The 22,281-nt window shown below is 48.8% G+C and overlaps 1 protein-coding gene across 3 annotated transcripts in view; it reads right to left on the bottom strand.

Annotated features, from left to right (window-relative positions):
* The window catches only part of PPM1H (protein phosphatase, Mg2+/Mn2+ dependent 1H), a 261,618-nt gene that overhangs the window by 52,981 nt on the left and 186,356 nt on the right, over positions 1-22,281 (bottom strand). For all 3 annotated transcript variants that reach the window (XM_053555420.1, XM_053555421.1, XM_053555419.1), the window contains exons 5-6: positions 19,944-20,028; positions 6,230-6,348 (exon numbers count right to left, since the gene is read on the bottom strand). In XM_053555420.1, coding sequence (XP_053411395.1) covers positions 6,230-6,348; positions 19,944-20,028 — 204 coding nt within the window. The remainder of the gene's footprint in view (positions 1-6,229; positions 6,349-19,943; positions 20,029-22,281) is intronic.

Here is a 22,281-nt window from a genome sequence, read left to right as displayed (position 1 = left end):
AATACATTCGTAATTTTATTCAATTTTAAGTTTAAATGGCCACAAGGGGTTAGTGGTTAGTGTGGTTAACAGCGCAGAGAACAGACAAGGTTTCTCCTGGGGGAAGGGAGCTGGGGAAATCCCCACTGGACGGCACCTTGCATGGGCACATGGTCACTTCCCAGTGATGGATACGAGGACCATTTGGACTTGAACCTTACAAAAGCAAATTGTGTAACTTAATCGTAGGTACTCCCACATTAATTTGAAATTAAAAAAAGGAAATTAAAACAAAGATTTCTTTTGCTTTAACAAAAGTATTGTGTGCAGAAAGGAGAAAATGATGGTTGACTCCACTCTGTTCCCAGTGGAAAGTCCCTTGATTTAGTTTTCTGGCCCCCCCCGCCCCCGCCACGGGGAAGTAGAGGAGGGAAGATTATCCCAATGTATTATCAAATTAGGATCATAAAAAGTTAAGGGCTGTAAGGGACAAAAATTAAAGGTTACCACTTCTGGACCCTTTCTAATGGAATTTGAAAAACAAAGCCAAGCCCATCTCCCACCAGACATGGAGACTGGCAGCCACAGACACAGGGAAGTTATTTCCCAGTGAGAAGCCCTGGCCAGGATCTGCCCAGAGGCCTGGTACACCAATGTGCCCACGAAGCCCATGGCCCAGAGCAGCCCTCTCATCACTACATACACCAGCTCAAGTTCAGCCCGTCCCCTAAAATAAGACCATCATAAATGTTAGAAAGGCTTTGCTTAAAGAAAGAATTCTGGCATACTCTGCTCCTAACCGGAACCATCTGGAAGCAATCTCAAATTCACATGGTGGACTTTTCTGCTTTGGCCTCTGCTCTGTCTACAAATCCCATCAGCCCAGGAACAGCTGCCTTGGAACCTGGCCTGGCGCCAGGTGTGAAGTTGCACACGGCTCCCTCCCATGCACGTGAAGTTGCACACGGCCCCCTCCCATGCACGTGAAGTTGCACACGGCCCCCTCCTGTGCACAGGTCCTCCTGGGCCCGGCCTGCTCGTCACCCCATGTGTGGCTGGGCACAGAGCAGGAAGAACACTGATCTGACATGAGAGGGTCAAGTCACTAGTGGTCACGGGAGCAGAGACCTGGTGCCACCAAGCCAGCTGTGAGAAAGGGGCATATCGCCTTGGTGACATAGACACTCGGCCGTAAATGACCACCTGAGACAGCTCAGAGGGCCACGTGTGAGGACACAGAGCTGAGAGGGCAGTGCCGGCTGCAGGGAGCGCCTGCAGCAGCCGCTCACACAAAGGGCTGGGAGGAGGGGCCGTGGCGCAGGCATTCTGGCATCAGGACCGATGACAGCAGGCACGGAAGGTGAGAGCCAAGCCGTGACGGGGAGAGGCAGGGAAGGCCACATCAGGGACCAAGTCGGCCAGAGGGCACAGTGGAGAGAAAGCCTTTATAAATTGAGCCACTGCTGTGCAAAGTCTCTGATTAGAGGGGCAGGGGGAGAGTGGGGGAAGAGATCAATTTCATTATGAAGGTCCTGGTGACAGTGCCCTTTTGTCCTTGAAACAATATGGGCCTGCCAAGCTGCCCCATCATCTCCAGGGAAGTCTGAGGCTGGGAGAGAAAGGAAAAGATCACCCTCGGAGGGAGCAGATTCATCTTTAGTCATGACACGAGGCTTCCTGGAGCTGACCTCACTCCACATGGCTGCAGTGCACCCCACCCTGATTTCTAGCAGGGCAGTCCGGGTTCCTAAGCTCCGGGGATTTGGTTCTTTTGGAATCTTCCTCACCATCACCACTCCCAAATCACAGAGACTCTTATCGACACATGTGAAACATCGCAGTTTAATGTGACTCATGGTCTTCCGGGGCAGACTGGGAACTAGAAAACGTACTGCCCAGCAGCTCCTAAGATGTTTCATCCCATTCTTTTGTCTCCTAAAGGATTGTCTAGGACACACCAACCCTGGTGGACAGAGGTCCCCTCCTTCAATATATGATCGTGACTCAAGACTGAACAATTATGTCCAATCTTACCCTGGAGAAAAGGTGACTGGGAGCACTGTATCAGAAAGAGCCCCCAGCAAAGTCAGAAACAGGTTCTAGTCCTTATTCTGAGACTCTTGTATCAGTGGAAGCTGAACAAACCACCTAACCCTCCTGGGCCTCAACTTGCTCAGCTGTGAAATGGGAATGAAGGGAGTCACTGCACATGTGGCCATTTGGCACAGGAGCAAACAGCCGCTGGGACACCCCCTCCCCCCCTTACTAGTTATGCAACGTTGAGCAGCTTAGCCTCTGCACCTGAGTTTCCTCATCTGTAAAACGTACCTATTCACAGGAATGCTGTAAGAGTTAACACGAGGAGTTAGGTAAAGCTTTCATTACAGCACCTGGGTCTTAGCTCTCCTAATAACTGTCAGGTAGCCCTGTGATGATCGGCTGGGGACAGGAAGGAAAACAAACATTTCCACAGGCAGCATTTGCTGCAAAGATTAAATGGTTTTGCAGAAGGGGGACCTTTTATTTGGTAGAAGGATTCAGAGAAGTGAGATCACAGCCTAAGGCTACTTCTGAAGCTGAGAAACTTGGGGAAGGTGTGGACTTGTCATCCTGAGCGTGACACCTTCCAAATGTTCCCCAGTCGGTTGGTTCCAGGACCTTGAGTGACTTGGTCTCCTGATTTTACAATGTGGCAGTGATTCCAGACTTTCACGGGAAAAGAAAAGGTCCCAGATCCTTACCTGCCTTTTGACAAGGGTCAGTTCTCCAGCCCTTTCCTTTTTATAGATAACTAAGAAAGTCAGCGAGCTGTACGCTCATTTTGTCAAAGTCTTTCAGGTCTGGGCTTTCTGTCAGAGGGTAAAACAGTGTTTAAAAAGAACTTACTAAATTTGAGGGAGGGGTTTACACAGGCACTAGTTTCAGTGGTTTTACACTTCCCAGGTCCGTCTAACAAAGATGCAAAGAGCTGTCCTTCTCCTCAAGTCCCCCTTTCAAACCAAAAGAACTGTTTCCTTCCTAGGAAATGCACAGATGTGTGCATGAATCTGCTCGCAGTCGCTGTGGGGACCCAACGGCCATGTTGGGAATTAGGTTGAAAACAAATCAGCAAACCATGTTTGACTGAAGCCATTCTCAGTCCTGGCTCCTTAATTATTTACTACCTTCGATGAAGCTCCACACAATTAAAAATAGCCCATTTGTGGACTACTTATCTGTTTAAGATCCAGCTAATGGGGCCGGGGTAGGGAGCGGGAGAGCGTATAAAGTCAGCTGTAATCTAGGCCCTGAACTTAGCTACATTTACAAAAATTATAAAATGGGCAAATCTTTAGGCATTCATTAAATGGAAAAATGTACAAGCCACCACAAAAAAATCCAAAAAAACAATAAACCAAAACAAAAACAAAAAACAGAAAAGCAGAGTTGCTGAGATTGAAGGTCCTGGAGGAGGGACGTGAACTAAGCCGACCAAGCAGTTGTGCTGCGAGGAGAGGTGAGTGGAAACTTCGCAGCCTGGGGAGGTCTTGCCGGTTAAGGGGGAGCTCCCATCTCACTAGGAGCGCTGTCCAAAGTTTGAAGGTTAAGTTGTGCTAAGAATTGACATTGAGCATCTGCAACAAAGGTGCTTTTCCTCATGGCAGAATCCTGGGTACCACATCTACATTTGTTCTGACTGCTTAGATCTAATCTGTTTTCTTTTTCTTTTTTTGCAGTTTTTGGCCAGGGCTGGGTTTGAACCCGCCACCCTTGGTATATGGGGCCGGCACCCTACTCACTGAGCCACAAGCGCCGCCTCTAATCTATTTTCTGTTGCAGAAAGAGCATCAGACAGCTTTGTTTCAAGCTCCGCACATCTCATCCTCTGTTCAGACATGGACCTGCCCGCCCCGTCCTCGCGCCCCTCTCTTCCTATCTGTAGCTGCCGGCCTGGTCAGGTGCAGGGCCTGGCGCCCCTCCCAGGGAGTTCAGAGATTAGTCCAGGAGACACGTTTACACAGGTAACTGAAGTCACTGATGCTTTACTCCTTGTATTTGGCTTAAATTACTGAGTTCCTTGTTCCTTCCCTCTCCCGCTTTCTACTTCCATCCTGTTTACTTCTGAGACCTCCCATAAATATTTCTATGATAGTTTTTTTATGGGTACCTGAATCTGCGTTCTGTCTTAGTCCAGTCTCCTTAAAGTTTCTCTCAGGCTAGCCTTCCAAAAACACTGCTTTCATTTAACTCTCCTTTCAGCCTCCCTCAGGAGATCTGAAGTTCTCCCGCTCCTCACACCCCTTCCCAAGCCCCTCAGAGCCCATGGGCTTCCCGTGCTCTCGCCTCTCCGTTTCCTACCTGGATGTTACAAGTTCTCTGTGTGTTTTTACAATCACATGGGTTCCTAACCTTCCCAATTTTCCTAATTCTGCAATACCCAGACCAAACTGCACTAGGATTTTCTGAATTGCACTTGCCCTCACCTTAAACTTTTTCACAAGAAATACTGATTTTGCTAGCTGAATAAAAATGGATTTACAAGAAAACCCAGTCGGGGTGAGGATGACAACTCTGGAGCATTAAAACTCCAGAACTCAGAGCTGCAGACATGGTGAATCCATTCCGATCGATCTGTCCTTGTTCTAGAGCAGGAGTGAATTTGGCTTGTGGGCCAAATGGTCTCTGTTGCAACTACTCAACGGCCCTGTTGCAGCGTGAAGGCAGCCACAGTCAAATGTAAACAAACAGATATAACTGTATTAAAACCGATTATTTACAGAACCAGGTGGAGGACAGAATTTGACTCGGGTCAAATAAGGTAGTTTACTGGCCTTGTTCTAGAGTAGCGGTTCTCAACCTGTGGGTCACGACCCACAGGAACTGTATTAAAGGGCTACAACATTATGAAGGGCATTAGGAAGGTTAAGAACCACTGTTCTAGAGGAAGAAAAGTACAGATAAGGACATTCTCTTGGTTGGCAAAGGACAACCAGAAGTCGCCTGATCAGCCTCTCATCTTCCCTGGGTAGCTCACTGTGCTGCTGGGGGCAGACCCCCAGCAAGTTGTCACCGTGGGGCCTGGCCTGTGGCCATCTGCTCCTGCTATCTTGGTCAGTGAGGAAGTGACAGTGGCAACTCTTCTTTGTCTTTGTTAAAGGTGTAGGGGGAAAGGTCACTGTCTCATTCTGCTGCCCTCCAGACAGGCAGGAGGCTCCCCTGGCAGGCTCTTAGGGCATAAGACCAAATCGTCACCCACACTTGCACACGCCAGCAATGTGCTGTCATTTAGTTCTCACATCAACCTTATACTGCGTAAGTTCTTATCACGCTATCAATTGTTCAGAGAGAAAAAACTGATGAGGCCTTAGCATTGGCCACTGATCCACTGCAGAAATGGTCTTGGTGCTTATATAGGCGTGTTTGGGGAGTAAGACACTCTACCAAGAGGCTTTATTTCAGTTTGAATATGATACATCAATGAAAACACCTTCAAAGGGATATATATACATTTTTTTTCCCAATTTTTTTCCTTTTCTTGAGACAGGATCTCACTTTGTCGCCCTGGGTAGAATGCAATGGTATTATCATAGCTCACAGCAACCTCCACCTCCTAGACTCAAGCAATCCTCCTATCTCAGCCTTCTAAGTAGCTGGGACTACAAGTGCCTGACATGATGCCCAGCTAGATTTCCTGTTTTTAGTGCAGATGGGGCCTCACTGTTGCTCAGGCTGGTCTTGAACTCCCGAGTTCATGGGACCCTCCTGCCTTGGTCTCCCAGAGCGCACGAGCCACTATGTCCAGCCTATTTTTTTCACTTTATCCTTGGAAAAATGGGCTCTAGGATTTAAGGAGTTTTTCTAACTTTGCTCATTTAGAAAAGTCAGGGCCAGGATTCTAATCCAAGCCAGTCTGGCCCATAAACTTTTGGCCCATTTCACCTCTTCAGTAACTCTGACCTAATTGCATAAAGCTTAATGTGTTTTGAAAGCCCCCAAGTGCTTGGTCCACAAGAGGGAAGGACTTGGGTCAGTTTTGTGGGGTCCAGTGTGCTCATGGAGGGTCTCAGAGGAAGAAGGGGGAGAACCAGCCCCCGTGGTTTGAGAACTGATCCTAAGGGAAGCCCCAGAAGCAGGTGTGGGCTCATCCTGCACCACAAACCGGGGTCTCTGGCTGTGCCTCCCCATCCAAGTTGCGTAACGGCTGTCCATGGTGGTGGCGTCTCCGCCACACACACTGGTGGAGCCAAGGTGGAGGAGGGCGTGTTCTTACCAGCCTGTCATATTAAAGTCCCTGTAGAGCATTTTCTTCCCGAGCTCCTTTCTCTGCACCCTCCTTGGAAACTCCAAGTGTGTGAACTCGTTCCCCAGCAGGTGCGGCTGCATGAATGCCTGGCAGCAAAAAGAAAGGAAAAAACCACACACATATTTAGAGGCAAAAATCAGACTCTAGGATGTTTTGCAAATTGAGACAGGCCATATTTCAAAAACAAGAAAATTGCCTCCTATTTTAAGGAAAGTAAAATAGATTTCAGAATCTAAATAGTCATAAAAGATGAGCAAATAAAATCTGACTTACAAAGGGATGTAACTTTCTCATTTGATATAATAAATTGTTATCACACATACAGCTAAAGGCATCATGGAAAGAGGTTGAGTTTCTCCCAAAGCCTCACTTTTTCATTTAAATCCAAGATGGTTTCACTTTTCTGAACAGCATGTTAGTGAGGCGGAGATGAGAAAACTCCCCACCCACTTGGTGGCCTTGGTGTTCTCTGCTGCCGTCTCATGCCCTGTTACCATGGTCTTGCCCCTGAACACATGTGGGCTTCCCCTCCCCAGAAGCACAATGGCCTGAGAGCTGGGCTGGGGCTGGACACACTGCCCCCCCCCCCCCGCCCCCGTTTGCTGTACAGTCATCTGGCCGTGTCACTGGAAGACTATTCTGGAACAGATGGCTTCTCCCCTCCCCCGAATCTCTGTTCACACCACAAAAGTCTTGCGCAAACAGCCACTTAGGGAATTGCTTTGAAAAAACAAACAGTCTCATTGTCACATTCAAAATTCAAATCACAGTATCCAAGAGATGCCACACTCCGCTTCCCCGCTCAGAGGCCACACATAGGGAGCAGGCCTGCCCTGCCGGCTTCCCAGCAGTATGCTGGAATGGGTCGTCTCTCTTCTCCCTTTTCAGGCAGAGAAAAGGGTAGACAGAGCAAGTCAGGGCCTGACACCACAGGAAAGTCTCCCTGCCATGGACAGATGGCCGCGGCCTCAGACTCCTAGGAGTAGACGTTGCCAACAGCCCCTTTCCCAGTCCCTGATGCCAGCAGCCCCCCCGCCCCCTCGTGTAGGTCTGGAGTGTCAGTTAGATGTTAGTCATGGAAGCTACGTTTCCAGGAACCAGAGAAAGCAAGAGGAATTCTCACCAGGCCGGTCGTATTTGGCCAGAGGTGGAACTCCGAGCTGGTAATTCTGGACAGGCTTGGGGACAGGACAGAATGGGTGAGGATGGAAGGACTGAGGGTGAGAAGGGGGGACTTGTGCTTCCTGTTTGCTGTAACCCCATAGTCTAGTCTTGGGTCTGGTGGGAATCTGGGACCATGCGGAAGGGCTCTGAGCCCCTGTGGGGTTAAGGTTTGGGCTGCCGAGGGGCCCCCAGGAAAGAAGAGCAGGAACCAACATTTGATAGGGCAGGTCAGTGGCGCGGCTGTGGGTGAGATGGACTTGGGTCTAAATCCAAGCTCCACATTCACAAGCTGCGAGATTTTAGCAGGCTTTTTAATTTCTTGGGTTTCCATTTATCTGTAAAATGAGATTAACTGTTTATCTGACACTGCTTTTTCACGATGACATGAAATGTGTATAATGCACTTATCTTGGTTGTCTCTGCTTATAAAGAAATAATGATAATACCAGCTAAGACAGTGGAGTCCCACTGCGCCCTGAGTTCCATGACTGGCTAATGACCGTGGAGTCCCACTGCGCCCTGAGGTCCACAACTGGCACTTTGTGAGTTCTCAAGTCACCCTCCCAACCACCTGGTGGACAAGATGGGCTGTATCACTTGTGGGGTGCAACGCAAAATGAAAACATGGAAACTCTGGACAAAATTAAGAATTTTGAGATAGAGATAGCACAGCGCTCAAGCCCAGGCCCTGCAAAGTCTCTGCCCATGAAGCCATGAGTTCTCCCCACTTTTTTCCCATTCAATCATACCCCCTTTGTCAAATCATATTCGTCCATGATCGTCTGCGATTCCTCAAACCTAAGCATAAAAATACATAAGTTTGCCTATTTCTTTGGGTCTTCATTTTCTTCCAGAGGGTCCCCTGTCACATGAAACTAACATTAAACAAGTCTGTTTGCTTTTCTCTTATGAATCTGCCTTATGAGGAAAAGATATCTTTTCCGCCCTTTTAAGCATCTGCTCTTTTGATGTTTGCATATGCCCAGAGATGACACATCAGGCCTGCCACCTGGCTGACAGACACAACCAAGTGCAAAATATCCGACTTTGGATATGTTAAGAAGTAAAATAAAAAGGATCTCTTAGATCTGCAGAAATGCCATGCTATCACCACTCACTGACATGGATGCCACGCCCTTAGGTTTCTCGACCTTTCTGGTGTTCTCTCTCTCACTCTTGCAACTGCCACAAGCCTACCAGGGAATTTATGAATATTCCATGTGCACCTGTGACATAATTTTACCACCATGTTTTTAAAACAAAATTGTCACCCGCACCCTGATTGTCCTTCTTACTGACTCTCAGGCCTCATGGCTTCGGGGCTATCAGGCCCTGTGGAGTCAGTGGTGTTCAAGGAGTTCATCTGAAGAACAAAGGCCAGGTCAGGCCTGGGGTCACCTGATGAAACCCCCAAGATGCTGAAGTACCCAGGACATACACGGCCTGTAAAGCCCCCTGGTGTTTTCAGAGGAATGCATTTCTGCTCGCTAGCCTGTTTCTGTGCAATCACAAAGTTGACACAGAGGGCCTTGTATGCACATGTTTATGAGTGTGCAGTCTGCAGAATATTATCAAAATGATATTTAATGGTTTTCTCTTTAACTTACTCATAATCCTACATATTTCTATCATTGGACATGGATTACTTTTATTTTTTTTTTTTTTTGTGACAGAGTCTCACTCTCACCCTGGATGGAACGCCATGGCATCATAGCTCACAGCAGACTCAAACTCTTGGGCTTGAGTAATCCTCTTGCCTCCGCTTCCTCAGTAGCTGGGACTACATGTGCCTGCCACAATGGCCTGCTAGTATTAGAGATGGGATCTCGCGCTGGCTTAGGCTGGTCTCAAACTCCTGAACTCAAGCAACCCACCTGCCTCAGCCTCCCAGAGTGCTGGGATTACAGGTGTGAGCCACTGCGCCCAGATGGATTACTTTCATCTGAAAATTTTTAGGTTTTTGAGAACCCAGTTTTGAATTAGGTTTTAAAAAATTATTAAAAAGAGTGTCACAGCCAATGGTTTTCGGAAAAGCTGAAGTCACCGACAGGAGTCAAGCAGGGCGGGGCCCAGCTCCATTGCAGGGGTCACGGGAGCCCACGGATGCCCACGGGCCAGGACACAGACATGTTGGGAGAAGCAGAATGGCCCAACTATGTGGGCATCTGAAACTCCTTAGGGCCTGCCAGGCCTTTAGGTGTCTAGAATTTCCTCATTGAAGTGGCATGTCCCTCCAGAGGGAGGGCTCAGGTCAGCACTCTGGAGTCTTCAGTCCCCAGTGGGATTTTACTTCAAATTCCCTATAAGCAACAAGCCCAAAGTTTAACATCTACAAAATGTGGGGGCAGGAATTTGTCAGGTTGCTTTCAGCAATAAAACCTAATGATTTTCTGACTTTAAATTGTAAGACTCATGAACAACTTGGCATGGCTTCTTCCACGGTCCACCCCTAGGCAGTTCATGGCTATACACCCCTTCCCGAGGCACATTTCCTAGAGATGCTGGCCCATTAAAAGTGTGGACCAGGGCTGGGTACAGTGGCTCATGCCTGTAATCCCAGCACTCTGGGAGGCCAAGGCAGGAGGATCTTTGGATATCAGGAGTTTGAGACCAGCCTGAGCAACAGCAAGACCTCATCTCTACTAAAAACAGAAAAAAATTAGCTGGGTGTAGAGGATCGCTTGAGCCCAAGAGCTTGAGTTGCTGTGGCCTAGGATGACATCACTGCATTATAACAGAGTAACAGAGTAAGACTCTGTCTCAAAAAAAAAAAAAAAAGAAAAGAAAAATGTGGCCCAAATTCAAGAGGGATCAAGCACACACAAAGGCCCCATGTCAACCTGCAAAATAAAAATTCTAGACACTCTCCTCAGCCTCCTAATTATTTGATATGCTGGGTATATTTCAAGATTTTCTCATTGGTGATATTATTTGGGTTTATGCCTGTTAGAAACATCTGCACATATGCAAATACCAACTGCCCTTAAATACAGTCATTACTGTAGAGCCTCTGCAGCTGACCACCTCTTTACGCTGACCTAATTTTCACAGACTGGATACACACCCCATGTACGCATCAGTACAGCAGGCCTACTTTGTGAGTTGACCAGTTTATTATGGTCTCTTGGGCGGTTGATTTATAGAGGTTCTACTGTATTTTAAAAACGTTAGCTACACCTTGGTGTCCAACACAGCCCCCAACATAGTAAAGGCTCTGAATTAAGTAATTTTTGGAAGAATGAACACAGAGCATTCTGACTTGCTTTCACAGCTACATTTTAGTGATTATTTAAATAAACTTTATAAAACAATACAATGTGGCTTTTGATCTTTTGAAAAAGTTAAAACTAAGGCCCATGGTATATAAAAACATTCTTGGATGCATATATTTTGGATTTAGTTAACTTTTTATAATTTAAGAGCTATCGTCCCATAAAACCACACATATGTGGTGCAGCTAAACCATGTAAAACCCCACCATGGTATTTAACAATCCTAAGAACATCTCAGTAACAGTTCTGTGTCTCTTCTTTACTTCATGAGCACACAGATTAGAGACCTAGATCTCAGTAACAGTTCCGTGTCTCTTCTTTACTTCATGAGCACACAGATTAGAGACCTAGACATTAGACTCTCACATTGAAGTGCATTGGAAAGTGTGCAGCTTGCCTTGTGCTTACAACAACAAAAAGAACCTTTTCTTGTACCTCCATTTTTATCTTAAATTTTGAGGATTTCCCTCAAGGAAGCATAATGGAATGCTCCTGAGATGACAAGATGGGCAGGGCACGTGCCACAAGTATGTCCTGGAAAGCCGGGTAACCACAGCCTCAGCAAAACCAAAGACAGGCCACCAGACTCACAAGGATGCCGGAGAGCACAGGTCTGCTACAAAGAGAGTAGAAGGTACGTATCCTGGTCACTCAGTGTCCTGGGCTGCTAAATAGAAGAAAGTGACAAACAAGGTTGCCTCTGACCAGGGACAAGGATATTTTCTTTGGGGAAAGGATGCCAGAATAACTGGTGGGCAGGGCAGACCCCAGAGTTGGGGTGGGGACGGGCATCTGCCCAGAGCTGCTCTGCTCCTCTCTCTGGTCCTGACCGGAAAGTGGTTCCAAAGGAAGCAGAGAGCTGAACACCCCACTGAGAAGGAAAAGAGCTCCCCATCCCATGAGAGCCTCGGAGTGCCCAGAGGACCCAAGCAATACAGTCAGGGACAGGCCACAGAAGACACTTTGTCACCGGAGCAGGGGGCCAGCAGGCTAGAGCAGGTGGTGAGCCCAGGGCGGCCTCACTTCAGAGTACAAGGCTCCCAGCTTGACTCTGTGGGACTGGACCAGACCTCTGGGCACCGCAGCCAGGAGGAAGAAAAAGGGACTCAGACCCCCAGGGAGTGGGCCTGATCATGGGAGACAGGGGACAGGAGCTGCAGCTGAGGGCCAGGTGCCAGGCTTCCAGTGGATACAGAGACCCTGGGTCTTGGGTTACTAATGACTGCCTGCCGGAGAACACAAAATACCTCCTCACGTCCTTCCTCCTTTTACTAAAATCATCTTCTGCTGCAGTGCGGTCAGCTGGCCAGTGATGTGTCAGCCAATGAGGAGACCATCACAGTTTTGGGGACCCAGGTGAAGGAATTCACACAGCTACATCTAAGCTCCTGTGCGTGCCAGGTACCCAGAGCACAAAGGACACAGAGAGAAGCCTCACTGCTCAGCGCTCCCGTGTGAGCTGGAGACAGAGGGAAGCTCCAGGCAGGCACAGAGATTGCTCTGGGGCTAAGGGGCAGAGCAGAGCACTCACTGAAGGGGCCAAGAGAACCTCAAAGGAGCTTAAGAGTCGGCCATGCAAAGGCCCTGGGGCAGGTGCAGGAAGAGCTGGGTGGCAGGGAGCAGCTTTGGGGGTGCTTCAGGTGTTAGAGGAAAAGTCCTCTAACAGGTGCAGGTGGCTTCCTTGAGGGCACTAAGGAAGGCCCCTCCTGCAAAAGGCTTCTCTTGCCATCAGATAAAGGATGCAGACCATTCAATAAAGCAAAAGTACCTTAGAAAAGCACTCTCTAATGAAAGAGACTTCACATAGACAGTGAAGTGTTCATACCACGTGTGTATAGCCGGACACATTTTCACCAACTGAATGCACTCGGGTATCTGCACCCCAATCAAGAAACAGAACATGACCAGCACCCTGCACCCGACAACGTGACCCCATCCGAGCACTATCCCACCTCCTCAGCTGGGTCCCATTGTTCCTGTGCCTCACTCGGGGTCCCACGGGCCCTGTGCTGGGTGTCCCATCTGTGTGATCCGTCCACATGGTGGGTAGTGTCGTGACCACGGCACAGGTTATCTGTCCTTCCCCTCTCCACGGGCACCTGGAGAGTCTGGCCTGGGCCCTCCCGACGGTGCAGATGGGTGTGTCTGGCCTGGGTGCCCATGTGCACACTTCGGTCAGGGGCACTCCCGGGAGTGAGACCGCCACAGCGTGTTCAGCTGTAGAGAGACTGCCAGACTCTTTCTCAAAGGAGTTGTTCCAATTTCCACTCCTCAGCAGAATATGGAAAGTAAAAATATTCATGTGTTAAACGAGATGGCAGATTCTATGACAGGAAATATTTTTTAAAAGTCCTCTAACTAAAACTTTTAATTTTTAAAATGTTCAGACCTCTTAGTATTTGAAAGGAAATTATCAAATGGAGGCTTTTCAGCGTCTCATACAAATCTTTTTTTTTTTTTTTTTTTAAATTGAGTAATCTCTCCTCTTCCTTGTCCTTAGGGGGAAAAATCTTGTCAGATAATATGAGAGGAGGATTGGAAGCCTTGTAATTCAAGATGATTTATCATGATAGAAAGGGTAAGGTCAAGAATGAAATGAAATTAATAATGTCAGCCATGCCGCTGGTGATTTTAGCTAATGGTTACACTAACAGTCACATGAGGGGCTCATCCAGGGCCATGACGGTGTGATGACCGGCACAGAAATAGAAAATTTTGGTTTGAGTTTTAAAAAATGAAGGGGAAATGTGAAATGGCTGAGATCCAAATATGTATGGGTTGGATTCTTTCATAAAAATTTCTTGGTTTTAATTTGTTCTCATAAACCACTAAGTAATAAAAACCAACTTTGTCTATGTTAAGCTATTACAGAATCGAGTTTTGATAAAATTCTGCCCGGCTTATATGGATTTCAAGAAAGGTTTGCATCTAAGTTTCTACATGATGATTGAAACCCACAGAAAATACGAAAATGTCACAATAGCTTTTAGTCTGTCATTATATAATCAGAAAATTTGAAACTTATATGCAGTTTTACAAAAGGGAGTTAAATGGAGAAAGAGGAGGAACTGGAGTGGGTTTTTCTGTGACTCACACATTCTCCTGAGGAACAAAGCGGAGAGATGGTGCAGTCGCCTGATGCTGCCGTCACCTCTTTGTGACTGAAGCCAGGGTCCGCGGGTTGAAGCACCTGCTCTCCAGGGGAAGTGGGATGCCGAGGGGGTGTGCCGGCCCTTTTTTACCCACTAGTGATTGTAGACTCCTGTCTTCAAAGTAGGTTCAGGCTTAAGGAATACTTTTCTGAAATAACTCCAGAGCATGAAAAGTCCCAGACAGCCAAGAAGACAACGCCATTCACTTGGAACCTTTCCAAGCCCAGCAATGCCAGGAAAACAGCAGACAAACGGAACCAGGCTCTGCTAGGAGAGCTGGGGTCAGTCCGAGGACGCTGCATGTGTGAGTGTCAGATGTGTATTGGAAACCCACTTTCACCTCCTCCCTACGCTGCCCCTGACGCCAAACAGGTGCAGACTCAGACTATTCTGCAAGGACAGAAGTACACTGTTGAGGGTTTGGTGACACCAGCCCATCTTAATGTCATCAACTTGGAGTTTATAAATAGGCAGGATGCAGGGAAAGCAACCTCTCACACCTCAGGGCTACGAGGTCCCCAGGGGAAGAGCCACTTCGAAGCAAGGATATCGTGATCTCCCGGAGGCCACAGCAGCAGAGCAGTAAACTCTACTGAGAAACACCCACAAACCAGACCCTTCCCTTCTTTCTGAGCCTTCACTCCATCAAAACATTCTGTCTTTCTTGGTAGGCCCCCTTAAATATTTTATTTCAGTCACCCTGGAAACATAAAAGAAAAAAAAAAAAGCCAAGCAACAGAAGAGCCAGGCTCACCCCTGACTGGCGGGCCGTCAGCTCTCCCTGGGGGCTGGGGCTGCAGTGCATAGCCCCTGACCCCCTTATCACACCCCTGCCACCTTCTGAAACCTCACGCACCTGCTCAATTTATCACCCTGCTCGACGATTTATGAAACAAAGTCCACATTACCCAGAGAGCTGCTCGAAGGTCAGGACGCAAGACCAAACAAAATTAACGTGCCCGCCTCATCCATCACCTCATAATCTGCTTCCAGGGCTATAATCCCCGAGAGTCCAGACTGTACACACCAAGAACATTCCTCTTGCAACAAGGATCAAAACGGTTCATGTGCAAAGGACTCTGGCCACCGTCCCCACCCCAAGTAAATCCTCCACCACGCCTGCCAGTCAGTGGGCCCTAGGAGTGGGTTCAGATACCCACTGCCAGTCAGCAGGCCCTGGGAGGGGGCACAGACGCCCACCTGCAAGTCAGCGGGTCCTGGGAGGGGCACAGTCACCCACTGCCAGTCAGCAGGCCCTGAGAGAGGGCTCAGATACCCACTGCCAGTCAGCAGGCCCTGGGAGGGGGCACAGACGCCCACCTGCAAGTCAGCGGGTCCTGGGAGGGGCACAGTCACCCACTGCCAGTCAGCAGGCCCTGAGAGGGGGCTCAGATACCCCCTGCCGGTCAGCAGGCCCTGGGAGGGGGCACAGACGCCCACCTGCAAGTCAGCGGGTCCTGGGAGGGGCACAGTCACCCACTGCCAATCAGCAGGCCCTGAGAGGGGGCTCAGATACCCACTGCCGGTCAGCAGGCAATGGGAGGGGGCACAGACACCCACTGCCGGTGAGCGGACTCTGGGAGGGGGCACAGACACCCACTGCCAGTCAGCAGGCCCTGAGAGGGGGCTCAGACACCTGCTCGGCACAGGTGGTCAGGGACCTAGTCATCGTTACGACTCTACTGAAAACATTTCTTCACAGGCCATAAACATAATATGTGATTTGGCCTAAGGATAAGGGACACGCTGTTAATTTCCAGAGGTGCACTAACTGGTTGAGATCGTGTAAAGGAGAAAGATGCTCCAACTATTTGTACTAGATGGTCACAGTCATTCAAGGGAAAGGATGTTGCCCTCCAAATGACTTGGTAGGGTTACATGCCTTTAAAATTATAAAGTGGTACACTGCACTTTCTGTTTCCATGAGGTGACTTCTGACTTTGATTTCTGAGCGTGCTGTGGTATCTCATGGGAGGTATTATTACTCATTTTCTCAAGAGAATAGGTGAGTCAGAGCTGCCATGTGAGGCCTGAGGTCCTGCAGCTCAGGATGGGTGGGGCTGACGGAAATCTGTATCACACTTCTGTATTCCTCTCACAGTGGATACGACCTTCAGTATTTTACACCGCAAACCTCCTAATTCTCTCAAATATTTTACCATAAAGTTTTCACCACCCGATTATCTTATGCTGTAAGTATTCTAATTCTCTCCGACCCTTTGCTGCCACGACTCACGTCACAGACCATGTGAATGTTATTACTGGGTCAGTTCACTTCCAAGCAACATTCCCAGACTCTTGACGGACGAGAAGTGAGACAACCAGGGTGTTACGTTCCGATCATTTACACTCCTGACATCGAGGAGAAAAGTTTTCAATTATGAACTGGAGTAACATATCTGATTTAGGAATAAGGGTTAGTTACCAGCTTGGAGGCTGAGGTCAGAGGATTGCTTGAGCTTAGGAGTTTGAAACCAGCCTGAACAACATAGAAAAACCCTGTCTCTTCATAAAATTAAAAAAATTAGCCAGGGACTGTGGTGGGCACTGGTAGTCCCAGCTACTCGGGAGGCTCAGGCTGGAGGATCACTCGAGCCAAGGAGTTTGAGGTTGCTGTGAGCTGTGATGCCACCACTGCACTGTAGCCCTGGCAACAGAGCAAGACTACGTTTCAAAAAAAAAAAATTAATTTCAGGTATTAAAGCTTAATTCTGCAGGCTAATAGTGTCCACACTGATTATTTAAGATTGACACCAAAATTTGCATTCATCTTAGCAATATTAGGAATGACTCTTACATAAAAACAAGAAAAAAAATTACTATGGTCTATAGGCTAGAAGGCTTTTTTTTTTTTGAGGCAGAGTCTCACTATGTTGTCCTCAGTAGAGTGCTATGGTGTCACAGCTCACAGCAACTTCAAACTCTTGAGCTTAAGCAATTCTCCTGCCTTAGCCTCCCAAGTAGCTGGGACTACAGGTGCCCCCCACAACGCCCGGCTAGTTTTTTGTTGTTGTTGTTGCAGTTGTCGTTGTTGCTTTAGCAGGCTCAGGCTGGGTTTGAACCCGCCAACCTTGGTGTATGTGCCTGGCGCTGTAACCACTGTGCTACGGGCGTCGCCTAGAAGGCTTTTGCTATAGCTGAATGTGTCTCCTCCAAATTCACACGTGAAGCCAAACTGCCACTGTGAGGGTTAGAAGAGGCCTTCGGGAGGTGAGTAGGTCATGTGGGCAGAGTCCTCAGGAATGGGATTGGTGCTGCAACCTTGTCCCTTCCTCCTGCCACATGAGCTTGCAAAGAAGAGACAGCTGTCCCTGAAGCAGACACTGAACCTGCTGGTATCGGGGTCATGAACTCCCCAGTCCCCAGGACCACGAGCAATACATCTCTGTTGTTATAGGTTGCCTAGCTTACAGCATTTTGCCTTAACAGCCTAAACAGACTGCGACAGATTTGAAGTGCAAGACTTTGGATCCTCAAACGACAGATAAACAACTTCTGTGTGCCACAACAGATTCTGCGTGCACCCGTGCTATTTCATTTAATTCTCACACAGCCTACCGAGGCTTTCTATCCTCACTGCTGATGATGAAGCTGGGAGCAGATGAAGTGGAAATCACACCCAGTTATGTGACAAAGCTGAGATCTGAAGCCACATGCATTTTATTCCAGCCACTCCAAGGTGCACCGCTGACACTCAGCATTCCTATCCCTCCTTGAAAATTAGCCTCTGATGGTCGTTCTTGTCACATGAAAGTATGAAATTATTGGCTGAATGTGGAGGCTCATGCCTGTAATCCCAGCACTCTGGGAGGCCGAGGCAGGTGGATTGCTTGAGCTTGGTATTCGGAGACCAGGCTGAGCAAAAGCGAGAACCCCGTCTCTCCTAAAAATAGAAAAATTAGCTGAGCATTGTGGTGGGCAGCTATAGTCCCAGCTACTGGGGAGGCTGACGCAAGAGAATCGCTTGAGCCCAGGAGTCTGAGGTTGCTGTGAGCTGTGACGCAACGTTACTTTACCCAGGGTGACAAAGTGAGACTCTGTCTCAATAAAAAGTATGAAATATTTCAAAATGAAAAATGTAAAATATTAACCTATTATCACTCACTGCCTTGAGTAGGAAAATAGAAACAGGAGGGAACGGGAAATGGGCCTCACCAAGGGCAGGAGCTGACTCGGAAAAGGCCCACCCCCACCCCCCACTACGGCTATGTTTTTAGGGTACAGGACTGTTTGGTAAGGATCCAGAGCCAATGTGAACAGCCCTTCGTTCTTATATTCAGTAAGCACATCCCGACTCCATTATCTCCCCTGCACCCAGCCAGCAGCAGGGGGAGAGTGAGGCCGGGGCTTCCCCCCAGACCTCAGTCTGCAGCTGGACACACAGTGCAACTTGCCGTGGGCCGCCCCGCAGGTGTCTAGTCATCCCTGTATAAGGGCTGGGGACTGCCTCCCTGGTAGGATTTGGGGTCCCCTGTGCTGCGGTCTCACAGGATGAGGAGGAGTTTCCCTGGCGGTAATCAGAGGAAAGGCCATAGGGGCAGAGCATGTTTCTAAAGCCACTGAGGTTGGAGACTGGAGAGGTCATGGTGTGCCTTGGGAAGGGAGGAGAGTCCCTGTGGGTGGAACATGGGGTGCACGGTGGCAACGGCAGTGATGACAGTGAGATGGCACCAGAGAGGGGGGTAGGGACCAGCACTCCAGGTCTGTGAAGAAGTGCTGCCTGCATTGTGGACGTTGCAGGGAGCTGAAGGCTTGTAGGCAGGGCTGACAGGGTCTGTGATAAGGCTGCTGGGAAGGCCTCCCGGAGGACAGACGGGAGGACTGGAGGCCGGCAGACAGGTGGCAGGGAGGCCAGCTGGTGTGAACTCTGCTCAGAGGGATGCTTGCTGCTCAAAGGCCCTTTACACCCGGCCTCGCTCTCCACTTCCCAAGCATAAACCGAGGTCTGGAAGGGTAAAAGACTTGCACGGAGCTACCCACTGGTGAATGACAGAGCTGGAACCACAACGGGGGTCTGTTGGCTGCTGCAGGGTCATTTCCACTTGCCTGGGCTGCTACAGAAAACAAAGCGTCTAAAGCCCAATTCCCGACTGGCGGCCTCCGTTTTGTGAGCTTGAACATAACACCACAGATGTTAGAAAACGACAGTGTGTAAAAGATCAAAGCACTGTTTTTATGATGGTTTGGAATCTGGCCACCTTATACACCAGATAACTATCATAGTAAAAATGACAGAGCTTATAAAATAAAACAAACAAACAAAAAAACACAGACAAAGGGATCAAGGGAAAGTATACAGTTGCTTTCTTAATCGACCAAAGTAATCAAACCCTGACCATTCACACATCTTCAAAGCTAGAGATTCTTTCCTAAGAGTAGATGGTCACCACTTCAGCTTCCCCCGCCCCCCAAAAAGAAAGAAAGAAAGAAAAATCCAGTTAGCAAGAAACTATTTCATCCACAGAACTACTGTCCACAGGGTTAGTCCCAGAGCTGTCACCCCACAGTAGCTGGGATGAGATTTCTAACCCTAACACCTCCTCTTGGAATTTAAGGACAGAGACCTAAGTCTCATCTGTTTTTTAGAAAATGGAAACTTTTGAGTGGAGCAAAGCCACCTATAGCCCCACCATAAGCTCATTCCAAAGAGGGTGATTTATCGGTGGAATTTATTTTCAGGAGAGAAACAGATTGTCTGAGACTGACACGTTCCCCAAAGGGTGCTGAGACTTCATCTGAGCACGAGGAGACGCAGCTCAGAGCTGCCCTTTTGGAAAGGTTCCCCTCACAAAGGATTCGGACAAGTCCTGTTTGAGTTACAGTGAGTGTCAGGCCAGGGAGGAAGGTGTCTGTGTTCTTCAAAACTGCATTTTACACTGTACATAACAAACCATTAAAAACCCCAGAGCTCACAGAGGTGGTGTGTGTGGTCACCCAATGGGAGCAGGGAGTGTGATTGGGAAGGTGTGGCGGGGAGCTGGTCCTCTCGCTGCCTGGCTCCAGTGGGGCTGCTCTGTGTCAGCAGCTCCCCAGACGCCACCTGATCCCCCTCTCCCCCGCCCCTGCACTCTGCCGAGCCTGGGTGACGCTTACCAGGTACTGAAGTCGCTGGCGCTCTGTCTCGGGGGTGAATTCCGAAGACATGGGGATGATGTCTCCATTTCTGATGATGATGGCCCTGAAATGGTGAAAACGCACCGTCAGCAGCCAATCTCATGAACACTTGGGTTCTGGGACAACCATACTCGGTACAGACCACACATGAGAGGCCAGAGGACACTGTCTTCTCTCTTCCCAACTGACCCCCCGGGAGGTGTCTCTGTATTACTGCAATGCGCTCTGCTGAGCGCCGTGTGCTTTGCAGGTGGCCTGGAACCTGCCTTGGCTCCACAGGCAGGCTAATCAGCCACTTGGCACACAGCGAGTGCTCAGAGAACAGATGGATGAATGAACCGGTGAAGGAACAGAGGCCCCGTCTAGTCCCGAGCTGTCCACTAGAACCATCCGTGCTCACGGGGACGCTTTTATCTGTGCAGCCCAGTAGGGCGGCCACCAGCCACACATGGGTTCTCAGCACCTAAGCTGTGGTCAGTGCAGCCAAGGAGCTAAATTTTTAAATTTAATTGAAATTAATTTAAAGTTTAAAGTTTAAGCAGCCACTCATGGCTAGTATTTAATGTGTCAGACAGTGCGGCTCTAGATCCCCCGCACCTCACAGCAGGTGAGCCAGCAGCGTCAGCTCACCCAGGAGCTTGTTAGACAGACACAGACCTGCTGTGTCGGAATCTGCACTGTAACTTGTTTCCCAGGTGGTCTGTAAGTGCATAAAACCTGAGAACATCTGGCCGAGACTCTGGAGTTTCTAGGCCAATACCCTGGGTCCAGAGAAAGCCACTCTTATCTCATTTGAGGGCTCAGAATATTTATACACCTCCAAAAAAATGTGACTCAGTGCTATTGCCGGCTTGTGTACTTTCCAGAGAACAGAGTCCTACAAAGCAGATGTCTGGAAAACAAGCTTTAGAGGCGCTCCCCTTGAGCGACCTTCCCCAGGCCTGTCCTTCTGATTCTGAAATGGCTCCTGACAGCTGCTTTCCAGCCATTGATTGCTTGTGGTGGAAAGTTACATTTCTATGACAAATGAAGTGGCCCGGGGAATTGTCTTCTACACAAACTCGACAGCTCCCCGGCACCAGGGAGGCAGGGAGGCTGGACATGCTTCTCAGTGAAAACCCACCAACATGGGAAGTGCCTTCAAGGAACTCCGCTCTGGGCGACGCCTCGCTGTGCCTTGTGCTAGGAGCCCCCGGCACCTCTCCCTCCAACTGCAGAGGGGACCCCCAACTCGGGAACAGTCCCCATCAATGGCAGCACCTGTCGTGACCTGACCTTAGCCCTTCACCACCTGTGTCCCACTTGCTGCTGTCCTAGAAGCCGACAGGGTAAGGGTCAAGGAAGAAGATGACAACAGAAATATTGGGGCTTTAGAGAATTTATGGTTCTAGGAGGGGAAAAAACCCATAGAAGTTATGAGAAAGTGGCAAAGTTTGGGGGAGCTGACTCTGAAAAGAGGTCTCTTGTTGTAATGTCCCTCATCCTTCTTTTATTATGCTGCCTAAAATCTGACAATTTAAAGATTTCATTTCATAAACCCAGAGCCACTTGTAAAATCACTGTTCTCCCTGCCCTGCCCCAAGGTGATAAAATCATTCAAAAATCAATGTGGGCCAGGTGAGGGGGCTCACACCTATAATCCCAGCACTCTGAGAGGGTAAGGCAGGGGGACTGCTCTAGGCCAGGAGCTTAAGACCTGCAGTGAAACAGCCCTCTCTGCAAAATGAAAAAAGTGCCAAGCAGGGTGGCACAAGCCTGTAGTTCCAACGACTTGGGAGGCTGAAACAGGAGGACAGTTTGAGCCCAGGAATTCAAGGCTGCAGATGGTGCCACTGTCCTCCAGCCTGAGGTTGGGGAGGGGGAGAGAGGAGCGTGCCTCTTTTTAAAAAAAATCAGTATGAGTTAATGCAAATGGTTTACACTAACTGTCAATGAATATAACTATAAAAAGAGGGCAGGCGTTTTGAGAAAAGTAGAGGGGAGAGTTTGAGGGGCTGGTAGGGGACGTCTAGATGGGGGCTCAATCTTACAGTAGCAAGCAGAGCCCCAGAATCTGGAGGGCTGAAAGGGAAGTTACCACACTGTCCCCTCCAGAGCCGACCTTCCTTTATGAAGCTTTGCTCAATGCTAGTCCTAACTCTCTCTCCTCTCTTTTTCTGCATGGCCCTTGAATTGCAGCCAAACTTAGGCTGAGCTTGGGAAGTTAGACATCCTGAAGGGAAGTAAAGGAGTAAAAGGAAGGAGAAGGTGGGGGGCAGAGTGTGGGGCATCAGGGACCAGGGAGAAGGGGGTCCGAGCGTTACCCCGAGTGGCCCGC

The sequence above is a fragment of the Nycticebus coucang genome, chromosome 12 (genome assembly GCF_027406575.1).
Source record: "Nycticebus coucang isolate mNycCou1 chromosome 12, mNycCou1.pri, whole genome shotgun sequence".
In the NCBI taxonomy this organism is placed as follows: Eukaryota; Metazoa; Chordata; class Mammalia; order Primates; family Lorisidae; genus Nycticebus; species Nycticebus coucang.
This window is presented reverse-complemented; position numbering and strand designations above follow the sequence as displayed.